General features: G+C 34.9%; 1 protein-coding gene and 1 pseudogene across 2 annotated transcripts in view; one reads left to right on the top strand and one right to left on the bottom strand.

Moving 5' to 3' along the window:
• Window positions 1-24107, bottom strand: part of LPCAT2 (lysophosphatidylcholine acyltransferase 2) — a 105120-nt gene that overhangs the window by 62675 nt on the left and 18338 nt on the right. For both annotated transcript variants that reach the window (XM_077132472.1, XM_077132471.1), the window contains exons 2-8: window positions 14282-14421; window positions 11616-11833; window positions 10178-10290; window positions 6174-6234; window positions 5284-5342; window positions 4006-4040; window positions 1198-1252 (exon numbers count right to left, since the gene is read on the bottom strand). In XM_077132472.1, coding sequence (XP_076988587.1) covers window positions 1198-1252; window positions 4006-4040; window positions 5284-5342; window positions 6174-6234; window positions 10178-10290; window positions 11616-11833; window positions 14282-14421 — 681 coding nt within the window. The remainder of the gene's footprint in view (window positions 1-1197; window positions 1253-4005; window positions 4041-5283; window positions 5343-6173; window positions 6235-10177; window positions 10291-11615; window positions 11834-14281; window positions 14422-24107) is intronic.
• Window positions 15073-17966, top strand: LOC143659977 (kinesin-like protein KIF2A pseudogene; annotated as a pseudogene).

The raw sequence follows: 24107 nt of genomic DNA, 5'->3' as shown, positions 1-24107 counted from the left end.
GATTTTTTTGTACTCTAGGATTTCCTAAACTATTAGACCATGGATTAATTTTTTTTTCTAGAAATATCTAAGTATATTCCAAAAAACTAGTGTTTTTGACCACACTGAGAGAAGCTAAGCTAGTTTTAAAAGGGGACATGGGTTATGTATAATTAATAAATATTTTGAAATATTTTCAAAGCAGGCCAAGAACATGCAAATGTCAAGAAATATCTGATTGAAGTTAAACTCATTTTGAAATATAGTTTTACTGCTGTATCATTGAGTATTGCTGACAACCTCTAAATGGCTGAAAGTCTACACTATTCAAAAAAACAAAACAGTACTCTTGCGAATTAAATTCCAGTCTGTCATTTAGAATACTAGTCTCTCCACTAAGGGTTCTGTGTTATATACGTAAAATTAAGGTTTTCACTATGCAATCCATGGATGCAATTAGAAAACCCAAGCACATGTCTGGGAACTCACAACTCTGACCCTCTCTCTTCCAAGTCTATCTAAAACGAACTAGATTCTGAATTCAGGAATCCATTATTCATCACACCTAGAATCTAAGGACAGCTCTGGCATCAACCTAAAACTACCTTCAGAGTTTGACAACTCTTGTCAGCATTTTCAGAATTTTCTAATTACTTCACCCACCCCCTGTGCTCAAGACTCTATCCTATGAATGATGATATGAGTTGTCTACCGGATATGATTTCCTCAGGCTTTCCACCTGCAGAATAAATTCCATACTGACCTCTGCGTTTCTTCCCCAAACCTCAAGTAGCACCTATCAGGTTTTACAGAGCCAACTCTTCAAGGAGCTGTGACTCCATTTGTTACTGTGGCTCTTTTTGTCAGGGTACAAAAACATGACGCAGGCAGAAGGCATATCTTTCAACTTAGCAGAAGTCAACATTAAAAGGGATTTTTTTTAAAAAAGGAAAAAAGATAGAAGCAGGTGATACAAATCTGAGTAGTCAGGTTGGTATTACATGTTGGAAGTTCCCAAAGTTAGGGATGCTTCTTAACACAATTCTAAGGACTCTGACACCCTGGGTTAGATACACAGTTTGTAAAAAAGTAGGGCTTATTTTAAAGGTGTTAGATTTAACTTCAAACCTTTCTTCATTTGGTCTCTCTAAACTGTAAGCTCAAAATAAAAGGAAAGGCCAAATCTCAAGTTGCAAGGCTGCGTTTTGAATGACTTACCTCAACTTCCACTTTTGTGAAGGGCTGGCAGAAAGTCAGCACACAAAGCTGAATGCTGAAGAGAATAAAGAGAAGGCTGTCTTTATATGGTAATGCAAGTATCATCTAAGATTATTTAATAATTTTTTTTACATACTCTCCTCCCCCTATGTCATACTTCATTCATATTTGCTTTTGTAAGTGTCACATCAAAACTATAACACTTCCTGGGCTTAGACAACTATTCTTGATATTTAAAAGCTAAATCAACAAATGTAATACCAAATAAGTGTTTGTGAGTCAGAGCCACAGATTAGTAGACTAAACCCCAAATTTGAAGTTTCCTTGAGAACACAGATTCATAGGCCTAATTCCCTAGAGAAACTACCCAAGGCTACATTTTTAGGTATATCAATGTGTTAACAGGAAAACTTCTGAAAAGAACATTACACTTTTCTGATATTAAAAACAAAATCATTGGGCCTTTCCTTAAAAACAGAAACTTTATCATAACTGTCTCAATCAGTAAGAAATTCTTTAGTGATGAGAAACTTTCTGAAAAGTTTCAAATTTCATCATGAAACTAGACAAAGTCTTTCTTTAAAGTTATTAGCTAGCACTCTCAAAAAAATTTTTGAAATAGTTGCCCTACTTGCAGCCTTTCAGTACATAGTTAAGCTATTTGGATAAGATATCTATGTAATTTTTAGTTGAGCCTCATTTAGAGAGATGATCAATGAATCAGACAAACTATTAGACTACATGTTTAAGAAAAGAATTAATTTTTTTTTGCTTTTAAGAAATTAAAATATGATTTACTTTAGACAAGGAATTTAAGTATTAAAACAAGTAATTTAGTTATAAGAACGACTTTAGGAAATAGGTATAGCACTTCCATAATTAATTATAAATTGTTAATGCATTGGTTCACCAACCTTCTACTTGAAAGGGATAAAATCTTTTACTTTCAATCCCACGCAAAGTCAATCCACATTACCACAGTAAAGTGGTTTTTAATTTTTTTAAATTGGGCAATGGAATTCAAATATTTTGAATAGAAGCATGCTCTGATCTGAAAATTCTGAATGCTACAAAAAAATGAAACCATACAAAATCTCATTAAACTTGTCTTGTCCATACTTCAGACAAACCAACAACACTTCTTAGACTGATACAAAATACCTTTTCCATAGCTGCCCCCTCTCTGATTCTCCTCTCCCTTAGAATATATGATTTGGCTTAAAATCTTTTTAGATTCTGAGTCTGTATGGCACTTGAGCAAGGGCAACTGACAAAACAAATTGGAGGTGAAAGACAAAGTGTTATAACATTAATTAGATCATAAAACAAAGATGGGAATGTATAATGTGGTATTTGGACAAAACAAAGTTGTACCTTTTAAAGTTTTAAAGTTTGTTTATAAGTCCTAATAAATCTCTATTAAAATATCTTTTCTCTCCCTTTTTCTGAATTTTCTCTCCTATTTTATTTTTCCCTTTATCACATATTTCCTAGGTTGTAAGTCTAGATTAACTGAAATACTCTAATTTCTATACTAAACCCCCTCCCAGAAAAGACTTTTACTTGACCTTCACATTTGCCTGGGCTGCTGCCAAACTGAAAATATTATAATGATCACACAGTCATTCTCCATAAGGAATTTGACTTGCAAAAGTCCAAAGGAGGATATGCCTCTGGAAATATAAATACGCTACCCACCCAATTTCAGGTGCTTCTTTTTACTAAAATACTACTTGCTTTTCCTAATCCTTCCTTTGTATAAAAGCTTAAAATCTGGAATTAAAATTCAATAATGGCATGAAATATGTAATCTTTAAGGAACCTGAAGAGTTAAAATAATGTCTAGGTGTCCTTTATAATGTATAGTGCTTATCTTGGAAGCTATTTGCTTAATTTCAACTACCAAAGATAGAAACATAAATGTCTCACATTTATTAATGTTTATTCCACTGGCTCATCAGTTACCTATTCTGATTTTAAAACAATTTATAATAAAAAGTGGGGGAAATAAATACATAATATTAAAAATAAATTCTAATTCTCAGAAGTTGGATGGATTGTCAAAAAGGTATCTAAAGAAGACCACAATGTGCTTGAAGGCAAATGATGATTTACCTTTAAATATTTCCAAGTTGTTGTTACCTATCCATCAGTGATGTTATTTGAGCTCAGTGTATAACATGGTATCAAGCCAGAATCACCCAGGGAGAACTAAACAAAGGGTCTTCCTGAAAGAAATATTCTACATGTTCTGTTCTTTTAAAAGATTTATTTCGCTTGGACTTGTTTAAAAAATGAAACTACATTCCCTCCTCTCTTTAAATGCTTAGAGAAATTGCTGATCCCTATGCTTTTAAAATCCAAGAGCTGAACTGAAAACTTGCTTAGCTATCTTCTCAAATCAGACATAATTATTTCAGGCCAGATGACTAAATGGCTCTGGATTGCTCAAACCAACAGAGTAAAGTAATGATGGAGACACTAGATAATGATAAAACTGCAATGGAAATGAAACTACAAAATTAAAGCTAAGTATGATGCAAACTAGGCCACTAGAATGCTCCTTAAGAACTGGTAGACAAACATTTAACCCATTAAAACATGACAGATGACTAGAATTCTGCACATGAAGACTCCAGGGTTTAATGGGCAAGATAGTGATACTCTCATGTTGAGTCTTATGAGTTGCACAATTTAAGACACTTTCTTTACTTTTACAAAACCAAGTCTTTTTATTTTCAAAAAGGAAAAATCCTTCTTCATTGAAATAAAATTCATATAAATTAATAATAGACACAAGCAACTTACAAGGTGTATCCCTGCCATGTCCATGTCACAGTATCCTACAATTTAAAAAGTACATAAAATGTTAGCCCAGACAAAAAATAACCCCAAAACCCCAAAGATCTATTGTAACATTTGCCCTGAAATTAAATTTTAAAAATTGTCCTGAAATTAAAAGCAATATGTTAAAAAGCAAAACAAGCATATTATTAATTTTAAATAACAGTGAATTAATCTATGATTACTTGATTTATATATCTACAACAAAGAAATTTTTTAAGGAAATAACTTTCTCTAAATAAAAAAAAACTATTATGCATGCTTAGCTATATTTCTCCCAATATGGACATACCTGGATAATCAATGTGCTTACCAAAAAAAAAAAACACAGAATTAATCAATTCTCCTAAAGAAGGGTTATTTGGGAGAAAAGATGAAAGAAGTACATAGTGAAAAGAATTTGAATATGTGATAAATTCAAGCATACAGTCAAAAGTGCAATGAACAAAAAATGTGATAGATTTTAATTCTTTTTTTTATTAAAGTGATCTAAGGTTGAGAAACCAGTCACTGAATATACAGATGAATTGTTCAGGAATTGCCAATCTTAAGTATCATAGATACCAATTACCTCCTGCCTTTTAATATAAATTCCCTAGTAAAGAAAGTTCTTCTCAGAGCAAAACACCCAGCAAAAAAAGAAAAAAAAATCCTTAGGAAATTGGTGGCAAAATCAATATTCAGAAGGTAAAAATGTACTCAGCTGGAATTGAAAGAGACTATTCCCTGATCCAACTCTGAACTTTATATACTATGCTAAGTTCTTTTCAGGTATTTTCTTGTTCAGTTAAGCTCGTAAGTACTGAGACAGTAATTAAGCACCAAGCCTCTTCCAATTCACCCAGCTACTTCAACCCTTCTCTGCCAGTAATGATCATTGAACCAAGAAAAATTTCCTACTGGACTAAATGAACATTACAAATTTAAGCAAGTGTTCTAATATTCAGTCTAATGACACCCTGAATCTAAGATGTAATCACACCATCATAGTGACAATAGAGCTGACGCTAAGGAAATATCTACCTGGATCTTAGCAACAGTAAAACTATTTAATATATGCTATCAAGAAATATACATCTACCTTATAAATTTTTAAAATCTAAATGTGGCAAGCACAGTGAGTCTACCCATTTGCTTCCACCATTTATCTACTCATACCATTACTTAAATATAAAAAGGGGCCCTAGGGAATTTGTGCTCTTTGGAATGTTTGGCATTCTTTCCATATTAAAATATGCTTACCAGCTTGTTTGGGTATCTGAGGAGTATTGGTTGCACTGGAACTCCGGGAATGAAGGCTCCTATAACCACATTGAAATTTTATAATATGTTCTTTATATGAAGAAAAACTTTACAAAACACACTTGATAATAAGTAGTACAAATTACTTTAAGAGTAGACATAAAATAAACCACTTGCTAAGTGTTGGCAAATCCCTAGTGATTATCCAAAGAAGGACTTTTAAATTCAGAATTATTTTAAGCAAAATAGTAAATGCTATGCTTGAGCCACTAAAAATATTTATCTATACTTCCCATTTGCTTTCTTTATTCAAATATATATTATTCAAAATGACTAAGAAAAAGTATTGACAAAATGAAAGCAAAGAAAAACAAAGGAGAAGAAAATCTAGATAACCCAAAGACTTAAAACAAAGACTACCACACTTGATAGAAGGGAATCATAACTTTAATATTCTAGCAGTCAATACAAAAACATTTTAAGATCTAACTATTAAGGCTGCATTCAAGACCTCTTAACATTATAAAAAGAGTGAAGCTTAGAAAGCATTATAAAGATAAATGAAATAGGTTTTCTAGTTAAATGAATAGGACTTCAGATATTTGCAAGGGTACCCTTGAAGGAGAAAAATAAAACTGTCGGTAGTTTCTACACACACACACACAGACATGCATGCATGCATGTGTACATACAACAAAGAAGACACTCCAAAGGAGACCAAGTTATGATGCCGTAAGAGAAAGTAAAGATGTGGATTCACATTAAAAACATTTTATCAAAACAGAAGAAATGTCCAGAGCACCCTAAAGAATTATTTTAGGAATTACTGCCAGATCATTTAAGATATCTTCCTACTACTTTGTCACAATACACAAGTTAATTTCTCTCACCTGGTTTAAAAGTAATCAAACAGGAACGATTAGTACAAGTACCTTCTGGGAAAACTAGTATCTTGGGAGAAAAGGAACATATTTAATATTTCATTCTTACTAATAAATTACCTCTTTACTTACTTTCTGAGGTTGCAAATAGCTGCCAATTCTTAAAAAACAAATAAAATGAAGTAAAAGTCTAGCACTTGACTCTAACAAAAGCTAGAATCAGATTATTCAGTTTTCCCCTAAAATAAGTATACTGTGATGATTAAGATACCATAAAATGGATTTAAATTCTGACTGGAGAATATATTTAATAAATGCTTCTTATTGATGATACTAATGATCTGAATAAATTTCAAAGAAGACGGAGGTTGTAAATCATGGTCAAAGTGTATGTTACTCTGTATTGAATTCTTTCTTCTGAAGCTACACATCCTTAACCAAATTATTTCCTATTTCTTTGCTTCAGTTTTCCCATTAAATGATATTTACTTCACACCATATAGCACAGGGATATCTAGAGGATAAAGGAAGAAATGCTTACAACATTCCTCAATGCTTAGTTGAATTAGTTGACTTATGGAACACAACTTAATACTTTTTTTTGAGGAACTGTTTTAGCTTTTAAGTACTTCTTTATGTTTCCTAGGTGAAAGATCTGCAGTATAATTTCCACATCAACTGAATAAAAATAGCAGCTTAGTTTTCTGAAGGTTTTAGAATTTAGCAATGCGTAAATTATCTACATAAAATTGAAAAAAAAATCCCTGTGTACACTGCAGATAGTCATGTGTATTTTATAATAATTAAAGAGAAAAACATTATTAGGCTGAAGTGTTAAAATAACAGGTTATGTGTAGAACAAAAATCGTGAATAGGTACAGTTTCATCCTTCAATTTAAAAATTATAGGTTGGGTGCATAGGTGGTTCCATGGTAGAATGCTCATTTTTCATGTGGGAGACCCGGGTTCAATTCTCAGACAATGCACCACCCTCCACCAAAAAAAAAAATTATAGTTTTTCTTAAAAGTGCATGCTATGGCCAATAGTTAACAGGAAGACATCAACATACCACAGCACAACCAGGGGCAAATCATTGGGGCGGGGGGGAGGACAAACGATAAGGAGTAGTTTTGATTTGGTATTTGGTGCTGTGTTTATCAGTTCTTTGTCATAACGGACTAATGAAAATTGTCTAAAATTGAGAGTACTGTTGACGGTACAACCAAGTGAGGATACTGTAAGACATAGTTTGTTTACTTTGGACATTATTCATGATACCCAATAGATGGAGGTAGCCAAAAAAGTACAGTGACTGAGAAGCAGAATGGCGAACTGTGATACATTTATGCGATGGAATATGGTGCTGTTACAAAGGAAGGATGTTGAGAGGCATGCAACAAACTGAATAAACCTTGGGGACAATGTGTTGTGCAAAATAAGCCAGAAACAAATGAATAAATATGCTAAGGTCTCTTTCAGAAAATATTTATAAGAAAATTGGAGCCTAGATTGTAAGCCCTTATAGCAGCCACACTTGGTCTAAACTTGTAAGTGTATTTCTAGATTCTGAGACACTGAACTATATGTGCCTTTACAGTGGAGAGAAAAACCCTGAACTTCATCAGCCTTCTTGAAGATCCAGGTACCTTTCCCTGGATGCTTTACTTCAAGACATTTTTATACACTTGCTTTTGGACATTTCTATGGCCTTAGAACTGTAAACTAGCAACTTATTAAATTCCCCTTTTTAGAAGCCATTCCAGTTCTGGTATATCACATTCCAACAGCTAACAACACACAATCTAAATCAACCTGTCTCAATAGCTCATTTAAACAACTCAAACTCTGGGAGTCCAGAACAGGAACGAGGCCTTGTAATTCTGTATAGCTTAATGTAATACCTGGATACATCTCAAACTATGGTGGGCTGATAATTAAAAAGTATTGGAAGAGTCCCTTGAGGATCCAAAGGTAAAAAAATGGAACTATTAAACTTTTCTGTCTGGAAAACTCCAAGTACCCTCTCAACCATTGGGGACTCTCAAGAAAGTAGCCAAGCCCTTGATTTTGAGGCTTGCACCTTATGAAACTTATTTCTGTAGTGGAGAAGCTAAGACTACCTATAATGAGGCCTAAGGGTTGCTTCCAGGAAATCTCTTTCATTGCTCAGATGGGGCTCTCTCGCTCTAAGCCAGCTCTGCAAGGAAAATCATTACCCTCTCCATCACATGGGACATGACATTCAGGGGTGAAAGTCTCCCTGACAATGTGGGGTGTGACTCCTGGGAATGAGTCTGGCCCTAGCACCATGGGATCAACAACACCTTCGTGACCAAATGGGGGAAAGAAGTAAAATAAAATAAGGTATCAGTGGCTAAGAGAGATCAAATAGAGTCAAGAGGCTATTCTGGAGGCTGTACAAGTTTCAGTTAGATAGTGCTAATTGCCAAGGTTTGCTAAACCCCAATCAACATCACTCCTGTTAACTCTTAAGAACACCTAGGGCTCCAACTAAGACTCTATAAAAGTTTCATGCACTTAGCTTGCTTTCTTGGAACCTATAATTTCTAGAGGATTCCTAGGCCAGATAAATCCTGAAACCCAGAGGGATGAACCTCTCCAAGATTATCAACTAATTACATCCCCCTATCCTTTAGTATCCACACTGGACACCAGTTCTCAACATGAAAAAAATCTGAGGGCATTGCCTTAAGATCCCTATGGATTGGGAGAAGGATCAAAGGAACAGGAGTTTTAACAGAGAAAATAGGATTTAACAAATGACTGCTGAATCACTATACTGATATTTCTTCTAGCCTCTGGTGTTTTGGAACAGCTAGAAGGAAAAATCTGATATAGTGGAATGGTAAGCCATAACAAACTCTGAAATCTGTTCTGTAACTATTTGTTAAAGTATACTTTGAAAATTATTGCTTTTTCTTTCTTTTCTTTGTATGTATGTTACATTTCACAATAAAAACATTTTTAAATATGGGTTATCTATGACAATAAGAGACAATGTTAAATATTATTCATTTGGTGGAAATTATATAACTACACTATTAACAACAAATGATATAGAGTGAATCATAAAATCTTAGAACTAACAAATGGCATCAAAAGTCATGTAACATCATTGTTTGAATTCTTTCTACAATATCCCCCCCAAGTGGTTGCTTAGCCAATTCCTAAAAATTCCAAGAAAGGAATCCAAATAGAGAAAGTTCTTCAAGATGAGCAACATGAGGCGAAATCTGTCAATTTGTTATCTCCCAACTACCAATCTCAGATATCACTGGGTTCAAAGAAAAAAAATCAAACCTTTATTCTCAATGTCAGCTCTTCCCCCAATAATTTTTTCAGTCATTCCTAATTTGCTTAAATTTCTAAAACCTCCTACTTGATCATATTTCTCTTGGTAGTTTAACATCTACAGGTATTCATGGGCGGCCAGATCACTTCAGGATCACTAGTTGTGCTAGAGACCACTGATTTTCAATTGGGCAAAGTAGATGGTAGAAGTTTATTAGATTACCCATGTGGCTTTCCTTGTGCAATAAATGCTGCCTTTCCCTCACCCTTAAATTTCCAGGCACTCCAGCAGAAAGAGGGTGTTGAGATGGCACAGTTTGAAAAAGTTCTACAAGTGATTGTGTTGTGGCCCCTGAATTGAAAAGCGCTATCTAAACATGCCTCAATAAAATCAAAGTTTGTAATCATTTTTTCAGCAAACCTACCATATTGTTGAGTATAATGAGCTTTAGTATCTCATCTAAAAAATGGTAGTAAAATTCAGAGGTAGAGAATCCATCTTATGACAAAAAGTAGAAGTCGGTTCATAGTTTGGTGAATAAATAATATTAGATTCAAATCCTTGGAGTATCTCACAGAGAGGAGGACTTCTTAGTACTCTATACTTCATTTATCAGAGTATTTTTTATGCTAAAGACACCTAGACACAACTTACAAGAAATAAACTCTCAATATATTTAAATGAACATTTGTGCTTTACCTGAGGCCATTCCCCTCCTGATGTTGCTCGCTTTATTATTTCACGTATTGTGGTTTTTCGAGAATCGGGATCTACGCGGGACACCAACACGGGTTGCACAGCCCGTAAAATTCCTTTAAAACAAAAGAAAAATCACAATCAAGCTTTTTTTTTTTGCTAACGCTACCAGAGCAATGATACTGGATAAACCATAAATCAATTTTTATGGAAAATTAAAAGGAAAGCAAATCAAAAAGAACAATGAAAAATACCAAAAACACCTCCAATTCAAAGTTCACCAGAATTTAGCTTTAACTTTCAGATTCAAAAGGAGAGGTGTATATTTATACATAAAAGTATTTCATTGATTTAACAGAAGTAGGTAGAAAATATGAAAAAAAGCAAATGCACTTTTTTCCCTAGTGGTCTTCTTCCTCAATTGATACAAAACTTTTGGAATATACTACAAGATTATCTTGCTTTATTGTAAGCAAGATAGAATAGATCTTGAAATATCTTGAAAACTGGTTACGTGAATTCACATTACAGATAATGTAGCAGGCAATTATTATTCGTTTTTCTAAAATTTTCAGCATAATGGTATTCTAAATAGCTTGCTTCCTGGAACATGCAAAATAGACCTCAATTTACCAAAAATCTATTGCTACATGACTTTTCAGGAAATAGGTATATTACATAAAGGAAGAGAATTACACTGAAAAACAACAACAATTAACATCTTTCTTAGGTGAATGAAATAGCTGCAAGAACTAATACTATTTCTCCAGATCACCAAGGCAACACTGGCAAATTTTACACCCATTCTCTCATCACTTGATGTTCGCAATAACCTTGGGACAACTGGGAGCAGTTACTTGGAGACTAGTACCTGAGGGAGAGACCAAAGCATCTGGTGGGAGAACACTTCACTTGCTTCATTACTTTTTAAGGTAGGAAATACTTATGTTCCACATAATAATTTTCAAAGAGTTACACACACACTGATCCCTCATGGATACTTGGGGGCAATAATGAAGAAAACAGAGTTAGGAGGAAAAAAAAAACAGTGCATTTATGAGACTAATACCCTAAAGAAAATTTCATGAAATACCACATAAACTGACAAATTTGGTGTGTTTTCACAAATTCTTTGGCTACATTCTCCCTCAAAAAAATCAAGCATGCTTGGTGTTTGAAAACTGGTCTTCTTGGTCATATAGAAGAATAGAAAGACATGATGGTACATGATAAAGAGTTTAAAAGAATTACAATGGTACAGATAGGGAAGTCTCTAATCCTTTCATAAGCATACTCCTTCAATACAGTATCTCATAAAAAAGGAAATAGGCTTGAAATGTTTTATTTTAAAGTTTTTAAAACGTCTACCAGTAAACTGTATATGATTTTTAAATTTAAAGCATGAGTATAAAAATATTTCATCTTTGTTACAAGTACTTACTGCCAATCAAAGGAACCTGTGCATTCTCATTTCGAGATACCATAGAAGGCAACCCAGCAGTGACACAGGCAATTCCATCAAAGAATGTTGAATGAGGGGCAGCAACAAAAATTGGTGCTTCTAAAGGACTTGCAATCTTTCCTTTTACAGAAACTATAAATCCCATTGCAAAGAACATTGCGTGACCCAGGAACTTCAAAGCTGGATGAGTAAACTTCCTTTGAAAATAAACATAAAAGACATAATTAGCTTTGCTAATTAAAGCTAACAGCAGAGCTTTACTCTAAAATATAGTAAGAAAACCAAAATATATCAGAACACTTCATTTTTAAATAAGAGCTAAAAAGGATAATTACCACATGGAGCTCTTTTATGCTCTAAGTGCTTTTCATATATTAATTTATTTAATCCTCAGTCCAATCTTAGAAAGTGTGTATTATTATTATTATTAAACCCACTTTACAGATGGGAAACTGAGGCACAGAGAGATAAGTTAATCTATCTAGAGACACACAACCAGTTAGTGGCTCCATTATTCTGTTACTATAGTGATACAAAGTTTCACCACACATACCCCAGCGAAATGAGAAGTGCCCTTCTGAATAGTCGGTCGTCTTGGGAATCTATTTTTATAAGGAAGTTACTATGTCCCAAAACATTTTTAGAAGTCTCATGCTGCAACTGTCCTCAGAGTTATTTTAGGAATAATTTTTAAAAAGTAAGCCATATTATCTATAATTACAGCTTTTATATATCATCAAGAATCTTAAGAAGTAGTTATTATTTTATTTCCTTGAAACAGAGATGCACTTAAGACATTCCAGAAATCTAGTTATTTACTTATTTTAAGAAGAATCTTCCATTAAAGATTAATTAGTTGATCAAACTGTACCAGGAACTGTGCTGGGCACACAAGACAAGTAAGACCCACTCTCTGTCTTTCGTAAAATCAATTGAGTTATAAAACAGAAACATACTCCTAAAAATGCATACCCAGGATAAATATTTAAGTATGTGAATAAGCCTATAGGTTTTTATGGAAAAAATATGTACTTCATCCATAAAGTATCTAGTGATTTTTAAAATGGGATTCTTATCTAATTCTCTCAACATTCTTTCAATAATATAGTGAGGAGCAATTAGCAGCTAGCCAGCAACTAGCACCTGAGGAAGTTTCTATAACTTCTAATTCACAGTAAGAAAACCCAGTAAAATAAATTAGTTTATGAGGAATGCTGGAAAATGACTGCACCTCCCTGCTTCCCCTTTAGTTCTGAGATGTGTTTCCATTCATATAAGGACACAAAGAATATCCCCCTCCCAGGATTTCTATACCTCCCATTTTTTTCTATAGTAATATAGTATCCAACAACTACATTCTAAAATATCCCATATTAAGAACAATCAAAAACCTTATTTAAATATTAACAGTCTAGTGTAGCATAATAACTACAACTTCATCTGTTTGAGAGGAAGTGGAGACATTAGCTTAATTGGAGAATATAGAATATATTTCTAACATTTATTAGATCTGTTTTCTGAATTCTTAGACTATTCCTTCTATCTTCCTAGGTTTCAATAAGCCATTATCAATAGAAACCAAAGACATAAACTGAAAGGAATTGATAAGGTGTGAAAAACATCTCAACAGGTTTTTTATGCCATGTACCCTGAATTATAAAGCTAAGAAATATAACTAAGGTGGTATTAGTTATCTGGGGGTATTGCCAGCACTCGATTCAGTTCCACTTCAAACCAGCCTTGCGTTTGATACTGACATTTTCTAGAACATGAACTAAACAGCAAATTGCTTTTCTAGAGACTTTTCTAAAAGTCTCTAGAACAGTGTTTCTTAAATTTTCCAAGGGCTTACCCTCAAATTTGAAATTTGGATGGGAAGGCTAGATCCTTGCGTACAAAAAAATAGTGTACACGATAGCAGAGAGTTTGACATTTAGTGCCCTAAAGTCCATTTATGGGTTCTATGGAATCCATATACCCACATTAAGAGCCACACTTTCAAGATATTGATGACAAAAGTTGATTCTTCCCAATCAGAATGAACTTTCATCGGTAGCTTTATTAATTCATGATTACTCTGTTCCCTCTCACCATGCTAATGACAATGCTTGAGAAGCAATTCCACGATACCTCGAGGCTAATGCTCAAAAGGGTTAGTCTATACTGATTTAATAAATAAACTATTAGTAATAACCATCACTACAGTAATTAATAAAAATATCATAATTGATCCACTTAATTATCACACTGAAAACTTGTTCAAAGAGTATGTAGTTATTATAGAGGGACAAAGCAAATGTGAAAACTGAGAGAAAGCAAAAGAAAGCCAGGTATTTTGCAAATGCAATTGTTTTAGGTATACTAGTTGGGTAGTTTTTAGGACTAGAGATCTATTTATTTGGGGGCAATAACTGAAAGCAAGATGGTCTAACATTAGGAAATTGCAACTGCAGCAGAAGATTGTTAAAATGCACTTGGAGAGTAATTTTACATAATATAAATTAAAGCCAATTTCATCTGAGAAAAAATAAAATTATTAAAATTGAATAGGTAGCAATTAGATCAAATTATTGATTACTGACTAAATTATTATAAACCCTTCTTTATCTTGATTTATCTAAAATTTTGACATAATTATTTCTTACCTTCTCCAACCTGTTATTGGGTGGGTCAGTTTTTCAGGACAGAATGCTGTTGAAATTGCAGCAAATGGCCATGCTAATAATAAAATTAATGCAACCAGTAAGGCACGAATTGGAAGCAGGATAATTCCAAGGAGGAAAATCTGAAAGTCAAAGTTAGATAAAAATGGATGAATGGATATTATTTGATATTGGCAAGGATGTAGCACAACAGAAATTCTTATACATTGCAAGTGGCAACTTAAAATGGCAGAACCACCACGCAGAAACATGAAAGAGGAATTTTATGCTATTGATTCATGCATTCAGTAAAGGATGGATGGAGCAGTACCCTGTGCCAGACAAGGACCTAAGGAAAAAAGATACAGAGGAAAATAAGACATTATACCTGGCCTCACAAAACCTACTCTGTAGCAAATGGAAATGTGGAGAGAACCAGTCACTATAATACAAGTTGATTTGTGTTTGGAAGAACAGAGGATACTGGGGAAACAAATAAAAGGAGCGTCTACTTAGCAGTCAGAGAAAATGTCCTAGGGGAGTTGAGGCCTGAATAGTCTTTTAAGACAAGCAGGAGGTAGCAAGATAAAAAGAGAAAAAAAAAATTGAGCTATAGGTAAAAGGAAGAGTGTGAATAAGGCATTATATTGTGAAGAAATAAGTACATTATTTTATATACCTGCTAGTCATTTATAACTAATAACAATACAAAGACAAAGGAGGAGGAGAAATAAAAATTTACAAAGAGTGAAAGCTAAGTAATAAGAATAGCAAATAATATATGAATGCTTACTATGTTCCAGATACTCTGGGTACCTGGCAAGCCATAAATTACTTAATTGTTAAAATTTAAATTGTTTTACAGACTAGAAAGGAGTGGCACAGAGGGAGTTAAATTGCTCAAGATTGCATAGCTAGTAAAGGGCACTAAAAATACCTTTTAAGGGCAATAAATTGTTCTTATATAAACAAATGGTCTTTTCTCTATAAGTCAGTTACACTACTCAAATTGTGGCAGCCTTCCTCTGTCCCTACTGGCCCTTACTACGAAACTGAGCATCATCAAATAATTTATAAGAAATGCCAAAAATAACCTAGTTAACTGATGTCTGTCAAAATATTTGCACGTGTGTGTGTATTTAGGGTAAAAAAATACATATAAGGAAATGTACAAAGATCTTAAAGAGTTCTGATAAAGTAGCATAACCACCATTTCAGTCAATACACAGAACATATTCACCACCTCCAAGGGTCGCCTTGTGCCCCTTCTCAGTTAAACCACACCTCCTCAGACAACCACTGCTGACTTTCTAAAGCCATAGATTAGTTCTGTTCTTGAATATCATATAAATGGAACAATACATTATGCATTCCTGTGTATCTGGCTTCTTCCACTTAACAATGTTTTTGAGATTCAACTATGTTGTTTTGTAGACTAATGGTTCATTCATTTTGATTGCCCAGTAGTATTCCATTGTATGACTATACCACAATGTTGATCCATTCCCCTGTTTATGAATATTGGGGTTATTTCCAGTTGCAGGATATTATGGATAATAAAGCCACTATTACTGTATTTTCATACAAGTCTTTCTGTGGGTTTATGTTTTCATTTCTCTTAGGTAAATATGTAGAAGAGGAATTACTGGGTCACAGATGTCATTTAACTTTATATGAAACTGCCAAACAATTTTTCAGAGTCATTGTATCATTTTAAATTGCCACTGGCAATGTACTAGAATTTCAGTTGGGCTACACTGAAATAATTTTATTATGGTATAATTTACATAAAATAAAACACAACCATTTTAAATGTATAGACTACGAGCTTCGCAAATGCATACCTCTCTGAAACCTCCACCATAAGCAATATATAAAACATCTCCATCACTCCAGAAAGTTCCCTTATGCTCCTTTACAATCAATACAACTTCCCTGGCCCTAGAAACCTTACTGATAGCTTTTTTTTCAATACAGTTTTGCCTGCTCTGATTTTCAGATAAATGGAATCATATAGTATGTATATACTCTTTTATGTCTGGCTTCTTTAACTTCATATTTTTGAGAGTCAACCATGTTTTCATATGTATCAGTAGTTTATTCTATTTAATTGCAGAGTATACCTCCATTGTATGGATATATCACAATTCATGTAACCATTCACCTGTTCACACACATTTATTCTATTACCGTTTTTTTTTAATTATTATTTTTTTAATTAGAGAAGTTGTAGGTTTACAAAAAGTTCTTTAAAGGCCGCCGGCCTGCAGGCCTGGATCCTCCACCTGCTTCCACGCTGCTGCTCCTCGGTGCCCCAGATGGCATTCACGCTGTCACTTGGGCCAGCGCTGTAGCAGGCAACCACTTCCCCTCTCATACCTACCCCACCCCCTCCCCGCCTTTTCCACCCTCCTGTCCCCCTCCCTCAGCTGGCTGCCACCACAGCTGAGGGTGTGGTGGTGAGGGAATACATCAAGCAACGGTAACATTTTTAAACGAAGATAATGAAAGTATAACTGTTGAATAGACAGAAAATGGAGATACAAAAGGCAAAGAGATTGACCTGGAGAGCATTTTCTCACTTAACTCTGACCTTGTACCTGATGAGAAATTGAACCCAGTCCAGAAATACCTGCACCTCCAACATTCTCACCCAAAGTAAACAAAATTGTAAAACAATCTACGGATTGTGGCTTTTATTAAGAATGAGCCTCTTCCAAGAGATAAGAGTGCTTGGTTCTGCACAGGCATGGCCTAGCAACTTCCTGAACAGTCTTCTTCTGCATAACAGAATCTCAGTATTTCAGATATATCTCCAGTTCAAGCAGCAAAAAAGGAATCTGCACCCCCTTCACATAGAAAATCTAATTGTGTGAAAGAAGTAGAAAAATGACGGGAAAAAAAGGAGACTACAACAGCAAGAACTTGGAGAAAAAGAGCCCAGGGTGTTGATGTTACAAACCCAAAGTATTATCTGAGACTTTGGAGGAAGTTTGAATATAGACCATTAATAACAGCAGATCCTATTGATGAGCACAGGATATGTGTTTGTATAAGGAAACGGCCTCTCAATAAAAAAGAAACTCAGATGAAAGATCTTGATGTAATCATAATCCCTAGTAAAGACGCTGTGATGGTATGACCGAAACAAAAAGTAGATTTAACAAGGTACCTAGAAAACCAAACATTCCATTTTGATTATGCTTTTGATGACTCAGCTCCTGATGAAATGGTTTACAGATTCACAGTTAGACCACTAGTGGAAACTATATTTGAAAGGGGAATGGCTACATGCTTTGCTTACGGGCAGACTGGAAGTGGAAAAACTCATACAATGGATGGTGAATTTTCAGGAAAGAACCAAGACTGTTCTAAAGGAATTAGTATAAGCATAAATTCATGTCTTTTTAATGCTAAAAAAGCCAAACTTTAAGAAGTCAGAATTTCAAGTATATTCAATCTTTTTTGAAATTTATAGTGGAAAAGTGTTCATTTGCTAAACAGGAAAACAAAATTAAGCGTAGTAGAAGATGGGAAACAGCAGGTTCAAGTGATGGGATTACAGGAACAGAAAGTCAAATAGTTGAAGATGTACTGAAACTCATTGACCAGTTGCAGAACATCTGGTCAAATATCTGCAAATGTTCTTCCATTTCTACCACTTGAGAGAAAGCTTCATGGAAAGTAAACAATTGTGGAGAAACCTCTTCCTATATTTGTACTATTAATCACAGCACATCATCCACTACAGGGTTCACCATGTTACACAGTCCCACGTTTTATTTTCTGACTTTCTTTCTAGTAATATACACCACCCAAATTTCCCCTTTAAACCATATTCACAACTTAATACAGAGCTGTTAATCACACTCACAATAATGTGCTACCATCACCACTACACATTTTCAATCAGCTACAATCAACCTAAAGAGAAATTCTGTACAAATTAAGCATCAGTTTTCCAATCTCTACTCCCATTCTATCCCCTGGCGATCTATATTCCGATTCTTACTCTATGAGTTTGCTTATTATAAACAGTTCAGGTCAATGAGATCATACAATATTTGTCTCTTTGTGTCATTTCATGCAACATAATGTCCCCAAGGTTCATTGATTTTCTCCCACGCAGTAGGTCTTCATTCCTTCTAATAGCTGAATAATGTTTCACTGTATGTACATACCACATTTTGTTTATCCATTAATTGGTAATTAATAGTTGGGTTGCTTCCATCTTTTAGCACTCATGAAGAATGCCAAAATGAATATCAGTGTGTAAATGTCTGTTCAGGTACCTGCTTTCAGTTCTTCTGGGTACATAACTAGCAGTGAGATGATTACATCATATGGCAATTCTATACTTAGCTTCCTGAGGAACTGCCAAACTGTCTTCCACAGTGGCTGCACCATTTTACATTCCCACCAGCAGTAAATGTGTATTGCTATTTCTCCACATCCTCTTTAATATGTAGTTTTCCGTTTTTTTTTTTTAATAGTGGGCATTCTAGTAGGTATGAAATATCATTGTGATTTTGATAAAGCTATTAATGTTGATCATCTGATCATCTTTTCATGCTTTTTTTTTTAGCCATCTTTATTTTCTCTTTGTAAAAGTATCTATTAAAGTCTTTTGACCATTTTTTAATTGGGTTGTTGTCTTTTTATTTTTGATTTGTAAGATTTCTTTACATATTTTGGATATTAAATGTTTATCTATATGTGATTTCCAAATATTTTCTCCCACAGAGTAGGTGTCTTTTCACTTTCTTGACAAAGCACTTTGAAGCACAAAAGTAAGGCAGTCTCCATGCCCTTGATCTTGAGACTTACTCTTGTGAAGCTTATGTAGGTAGCCAAGAAATTAGCCTATCTATAGGTATGCCTAAGAGTTACTTCTGGAGGACCTATTTTGTTGCTCAGATGTGACCTCACTCTAAGCCCAACTCTGCAAGTGAAATCATTGCCCTTCTCCGTATGTGGGACATGACATCCAGGGGTGAAAGTTTCCTTGGTGATGTGGGAGATGACTCCAGGGATGAATACAGCCCTGGCACTGTAGGATCAACAATTCTATTCTGACCAAAAGGGGGGAAAGAAGTGTAACTAATAAAGTATCAGTGGCAGAGAGAGTTCAAATAGAGTAGAGAGGCTACTCTGGAGGTTGCTCTTACACAAGCTTCAGTTAAAGATTGCTATGTATCATAACCTGCCAAACCCCAACCAGGATCATTCCAGCCAATCCTGAAGAATACCTAGGGCAATATATAAGATTCCACAAGGGTTCCATGCACTAGAGAAACTCTCCAGAAATCTACAACCTCCAGATGAGTCCCTGGACCAGATAAGTTCTGAAACCTACAGGGCCTACCCTCTCCAGAACATCAGATAGTTCCATCTTCCTACCCCATATTAGTGACAGACTCTTCCAACATGAAAAAGTTTAGAATGGCATAGCCCAAACACCCCTAAAGAGAGGGATAGAAAGATCAAAGGTGATGGTGGAGTTATACAGAGAAGACAGGATTTAACAAATGAATATGATTGTTGAAACATTAAATTGGTATCTCTTTTAGTCTCCAGTATCTTAGAGCAGCTGGAAGTAAAAACTGAAATTGTGGAGTTGTAACCCATTTCAAACTCTGAAATATGTTCTACAACTAATTGTGCTGTTGTGCTTTGAAATTTATTGCTTTTTTGTATATATGTTATTTCTCACAAAAAAAAAGAAAGAAAAAAAGTCGATTGTGATAATAAAAAAATATTTAAGCCTTCTGGCCTCCTATATTCTAGGGCAGCTAGAAGGAAAAATCTGAGAGGATCATATGGTAGCCCATGACAAACTCTGGGATCTGTCCTGCACCTCTCTCTTGTTAAAGAATGCTTTGAAAACTGTTGCTTTTTTATTTCTTTGCTTTGTATATATGTTATACTATACAATAAAAAGTAAAAAAAAAAAAAAAAAAAAAAGAGAAGTATGGCAGTCTCATTTAATCTATTTTTGCTGTTGTTGCTTGTGCTTTGAATGTAAAGTCTAGGAAACAACGGCTTACTAAAAGATCTTGACAATGCTTCCCTACATTTTCTTCTAGAAGTTTTATATTCCTGGTTCTTATATTTAGGTCTTTGATACACTTTGAGTTAATTTTGTAAGCTATGAGATGGGGTCCTCTTTTATTCTTTTGCATATAGATATCAAGTCCTCTCAGGACCACCTGTTGAAGAGACTATTTGGTCTCAGTTGAGTAGACTTGGCAGCCTTGTCAAATATCAATTGGCCTTAGATGTAAGCATCTATTTCTGAATTCTCAATTAAATTCCATTAGTCAATATATTTATCTTTATGCCAGTACCATGCTGTTTTGACAACTGTAGCTTTGTAATAGCTTTAAAGTCAGGTTATGTGGAGTCATCTAACTTAATTCTTCTTTTTCAAGATGTTTTTGGCTATTTGGTGTCCTTAACCTTTCAAATAAATTTGATAATTGGCTTTTCCATTTCTGCAAAGTAGACTGTTAACATTTTGATAGGGATTGCATTGAATCTGTAAATCAATTCGGGTAGAACTGACATCTTAACAATATTTAGTCTTCTAATCTATGAATATGTAATGTCCTTCCATTTATTTAGGTCTCCTTCGATTTTTTTAAACAATGCTTTATAGTTTTCTGCATATAGGTCTTTTATGTCCTTGTTTAAATATTCCTGAATATCTGATTCCTTTGGTTACTATTGTGAAATGGAATTTTTAAAAAATTTCCTCCTCCAATTTCTCATTATTAGTTGTGCCAGTTTGAATCTGTGGTGAATCCCAGAAAAGTCATGTCCTTTAATTCTCATTCAATACTGCTGGCTGGGAGCTTTTTGATTGTCCCCATGGAGATGTGACTCACCTGACTGTGGGTATTAACTTTTGATTAGAGGAAGATGTGACTCCACATCTTGACTAGTTTACTGGAACCCTTTAAAAGAGGAAACATTTTGGAGAGAGTTCCCCTTTATTTTTTAAGAGATTCTGAGAGAGCAGAGAATGACTACAGAATGATGAGCAGCAAGACATGAGAACTAAGAGTCTACCAGCCAGTGACCTTTGGAGATGAAGGAGAATGCCCCCAGGGGGAGCTTCATGAAGCAAAAGGCCTAGGAGGAGGGTCACCCCAGAGAGGACATTCCCAAGTCAGTATTTCTCAGTCAAAACAGGGCCAGGGACCCAGGAAGGGGGTGCAGACAAGCTCCAAAGAATCCTGGGGAGAGGTTCAGAAGAAATGCCAAAAGCCTTTCTGATAACTCTATGAAGGTACACTGTCCTGGCCAGCCCAGGAGATGACACGTTTAGAGAAACAGTTCCCCGCAGCCCTAGGGAGGTAGTATGCCTATAAACTTCCACCACCTCTGCCCCTAGTTGGGGCCAGGGTTGAAATAATGACCATAGGCCATCCCTATTCATGGTGGGCTGAAACAGCAGTTCAGAGGAGGGACTCAGTGATCCAAATTTGCTGATCAAAAGCCGTGATCAGTGCTCAGTAATGCCCTCCTCCCTGCTCTTGGGGAAGAGGACTGCAACATCCTTCTCTGTCCACAGCAGCGAGCCACCTTGAGTGTGGTATGGGGTATAGGTTCTGGCAGTTCTGTGGAATTAGTTACTGACAGTTCTTTACTGAAGTTTCCTAGTCTCTTCCTACCACTCTTCCCTGGATGCTGTACAGTGCTTCCCTGGCCTCCAAAGCCCCAGACAGGTGTTTCAGAAAGTGCCAACCTGTTCACTAGCTATTTTTTGAGAAGGAGTGAATCCTGGAGCTCCCTATTCCACCATCTTCCCTATTATCAATTTTTAATTCTTATGAATATGGTTCCTAGGAACATTTACTAGCCCCTATGTTCAATTCTTTGCATGGCCATACATCTTCATTTCTCTTGAAATGAAACTTAGGATAGATAAAAGCTTAAATTTATAAGAAATAGCCAAGCAGTTTTCTAAAGCGGTTGTAGCATTTTACATTCTCACCAAAAACGTATGAGAGTTCCTATTGCTCTACATGCTCACCAACATTATCCATTGTCAGTCTTTTCAATTTTAGTTATCCAAGCGGTTGCAAAATGATAGCTCACTGTGGCTTTAATTTACATTTCCATGATGAACAATGATGCTGAGCACAATTTCATATGCTTATTGGTCATTTGTTTATCTCCTTATGTGAACTGTCTGCTCAAGTCTTTAGCCCATTTAAATTGGATTGTTTTCTTTATGTTATAAATTTCTGGGCACTATTTATATATTCTGTATTCAAGCCCTCTGTCAGGATGTGTATTAAAAAATATTTCCCCCACTCCGTGGCTTGCCTTTTCACTTTTTTAATGTTGTCTTTTGACAAGAAATTTCATTTTGAAAAAGTTTGTGATGGTTAATTTCACGGGTCAACTTGGATGTGTTATAATGTCCAGTTTCTGGTCAAGCAAGCACTTACTTGATTGTTATTGTGAGGGTACCTCATGGATGGATCTAAATCATTAGTCAGTTGATTACATCTACAGATAACTGCATCAACAATAAAAAAAATGAAACTGCCTGCAGCAATGAGATGAGTCACCTCATGCAATCAGTTGGAGGCATTAAAGGGAAAGAAAATTTTTTCTCTACTTCAGAAAGACAGCTTTTCCTGGAGAATTCATTGGACTCGTCATTAGAATTTCCAACATGCGACCTCCCCCACAGAATCTGGAGAAAGCATTCAAAGACAAAAGTAGTATCTTTATCTCTAGCAAAATATCTATCTATATATTGAGAGATAGAGAGATGAACAATATAGATGGTGCACAAAGGACAATGGAATGGTATATTTAATATGTTTAAAATAATTTTAAAAAACCGTCATCTCTGAATGCTCAGATAAATGAAAATTGAGGTAATATGCTGTCTGAGTTTGAAACAATTATATACTCTACAAAAGCCATGTTTTAATCCTGATTTATCTTGTGGAGGCAGTCATTTCTTTTAATCCCTATTCAGCACTGTTGGTTGGAAACTTTATTAGATGATCTTTATGGAGATGTGACTCACCCAATTGTGGGTATTAACCTTTGATTAGATGGAGATGTGACTCCACCCATTCTAGGTGCTCTTGATTACTTTACTGTAATCCTTTTAAAGAGGAAACATTTTGGAGAGAGCCTCAGAACCACAAGAACTACAAAAGGCCATGCAGCAAGAGACCACTGGAGATGAAGAAGGAAAATGCTGCTGGGGAGCTTCATGAAACAAGAAGCCTGGAGAGAAAGCTAGCAGATGTCACCATGTTCACCATGTGCCTTTCCAGTTGAGAGAGAAACCCTGAACTTCATCGGCCTTCTTGAAGCAAGGTCTTTCCCTGGATGCCATAGATTGGACATTTCTATAACCTCGCTGTAATCTGGACATTTTCACAGGCTGAGAACTGTAAACTTGCAACTTACTAAATTCCCCCTTATAAAAGCCATTCTGTTTCTTATATATTACATTCTGGCAGCTAGCAAACTAAAACATGCCTTCAGACCTGCATATAGGAAATACTAAAGGAAGTTCATGAGGCTATAGAAAAATGTATAGACAGGAGAGAATGAAGAATATAGAAATGATAAATATGGGAAGGAATATGAAAGGCTCTCTTTTTCTTATTTTAATTCATTTAAAATTAAGACTATTTAAATAAAAATTATGTAATATTTATAAAAATTATAACATTTTGTGGGGTTTATAATATATGTAGATGTAAAACATATAATGACAATATTACAAAGGAATGGGGGAGGGACAATGGAATGCACTGTTGTTCTTACGTTTTGTGCGAAGTGGTACAAT

This window comes from Tamandua tetradactyla, chromosome 16 (genome assembly GCF_023851605.1).
Source record: "Tamandua tetradactyla isolate mTamTet1 chromosome 16, mTamTet1.pri, whole genome shotgun sequence".
NCBI classification, from domain to species: Eukaryota; Metazoa; Chordata; class Mammalia; order Pilosa; family Myrmecophagidae; genus Tamandua; species Tamandua tetradactyla.
This window is presented reverse-complemented; position numbering and strand designations above follow the sequence as displayed.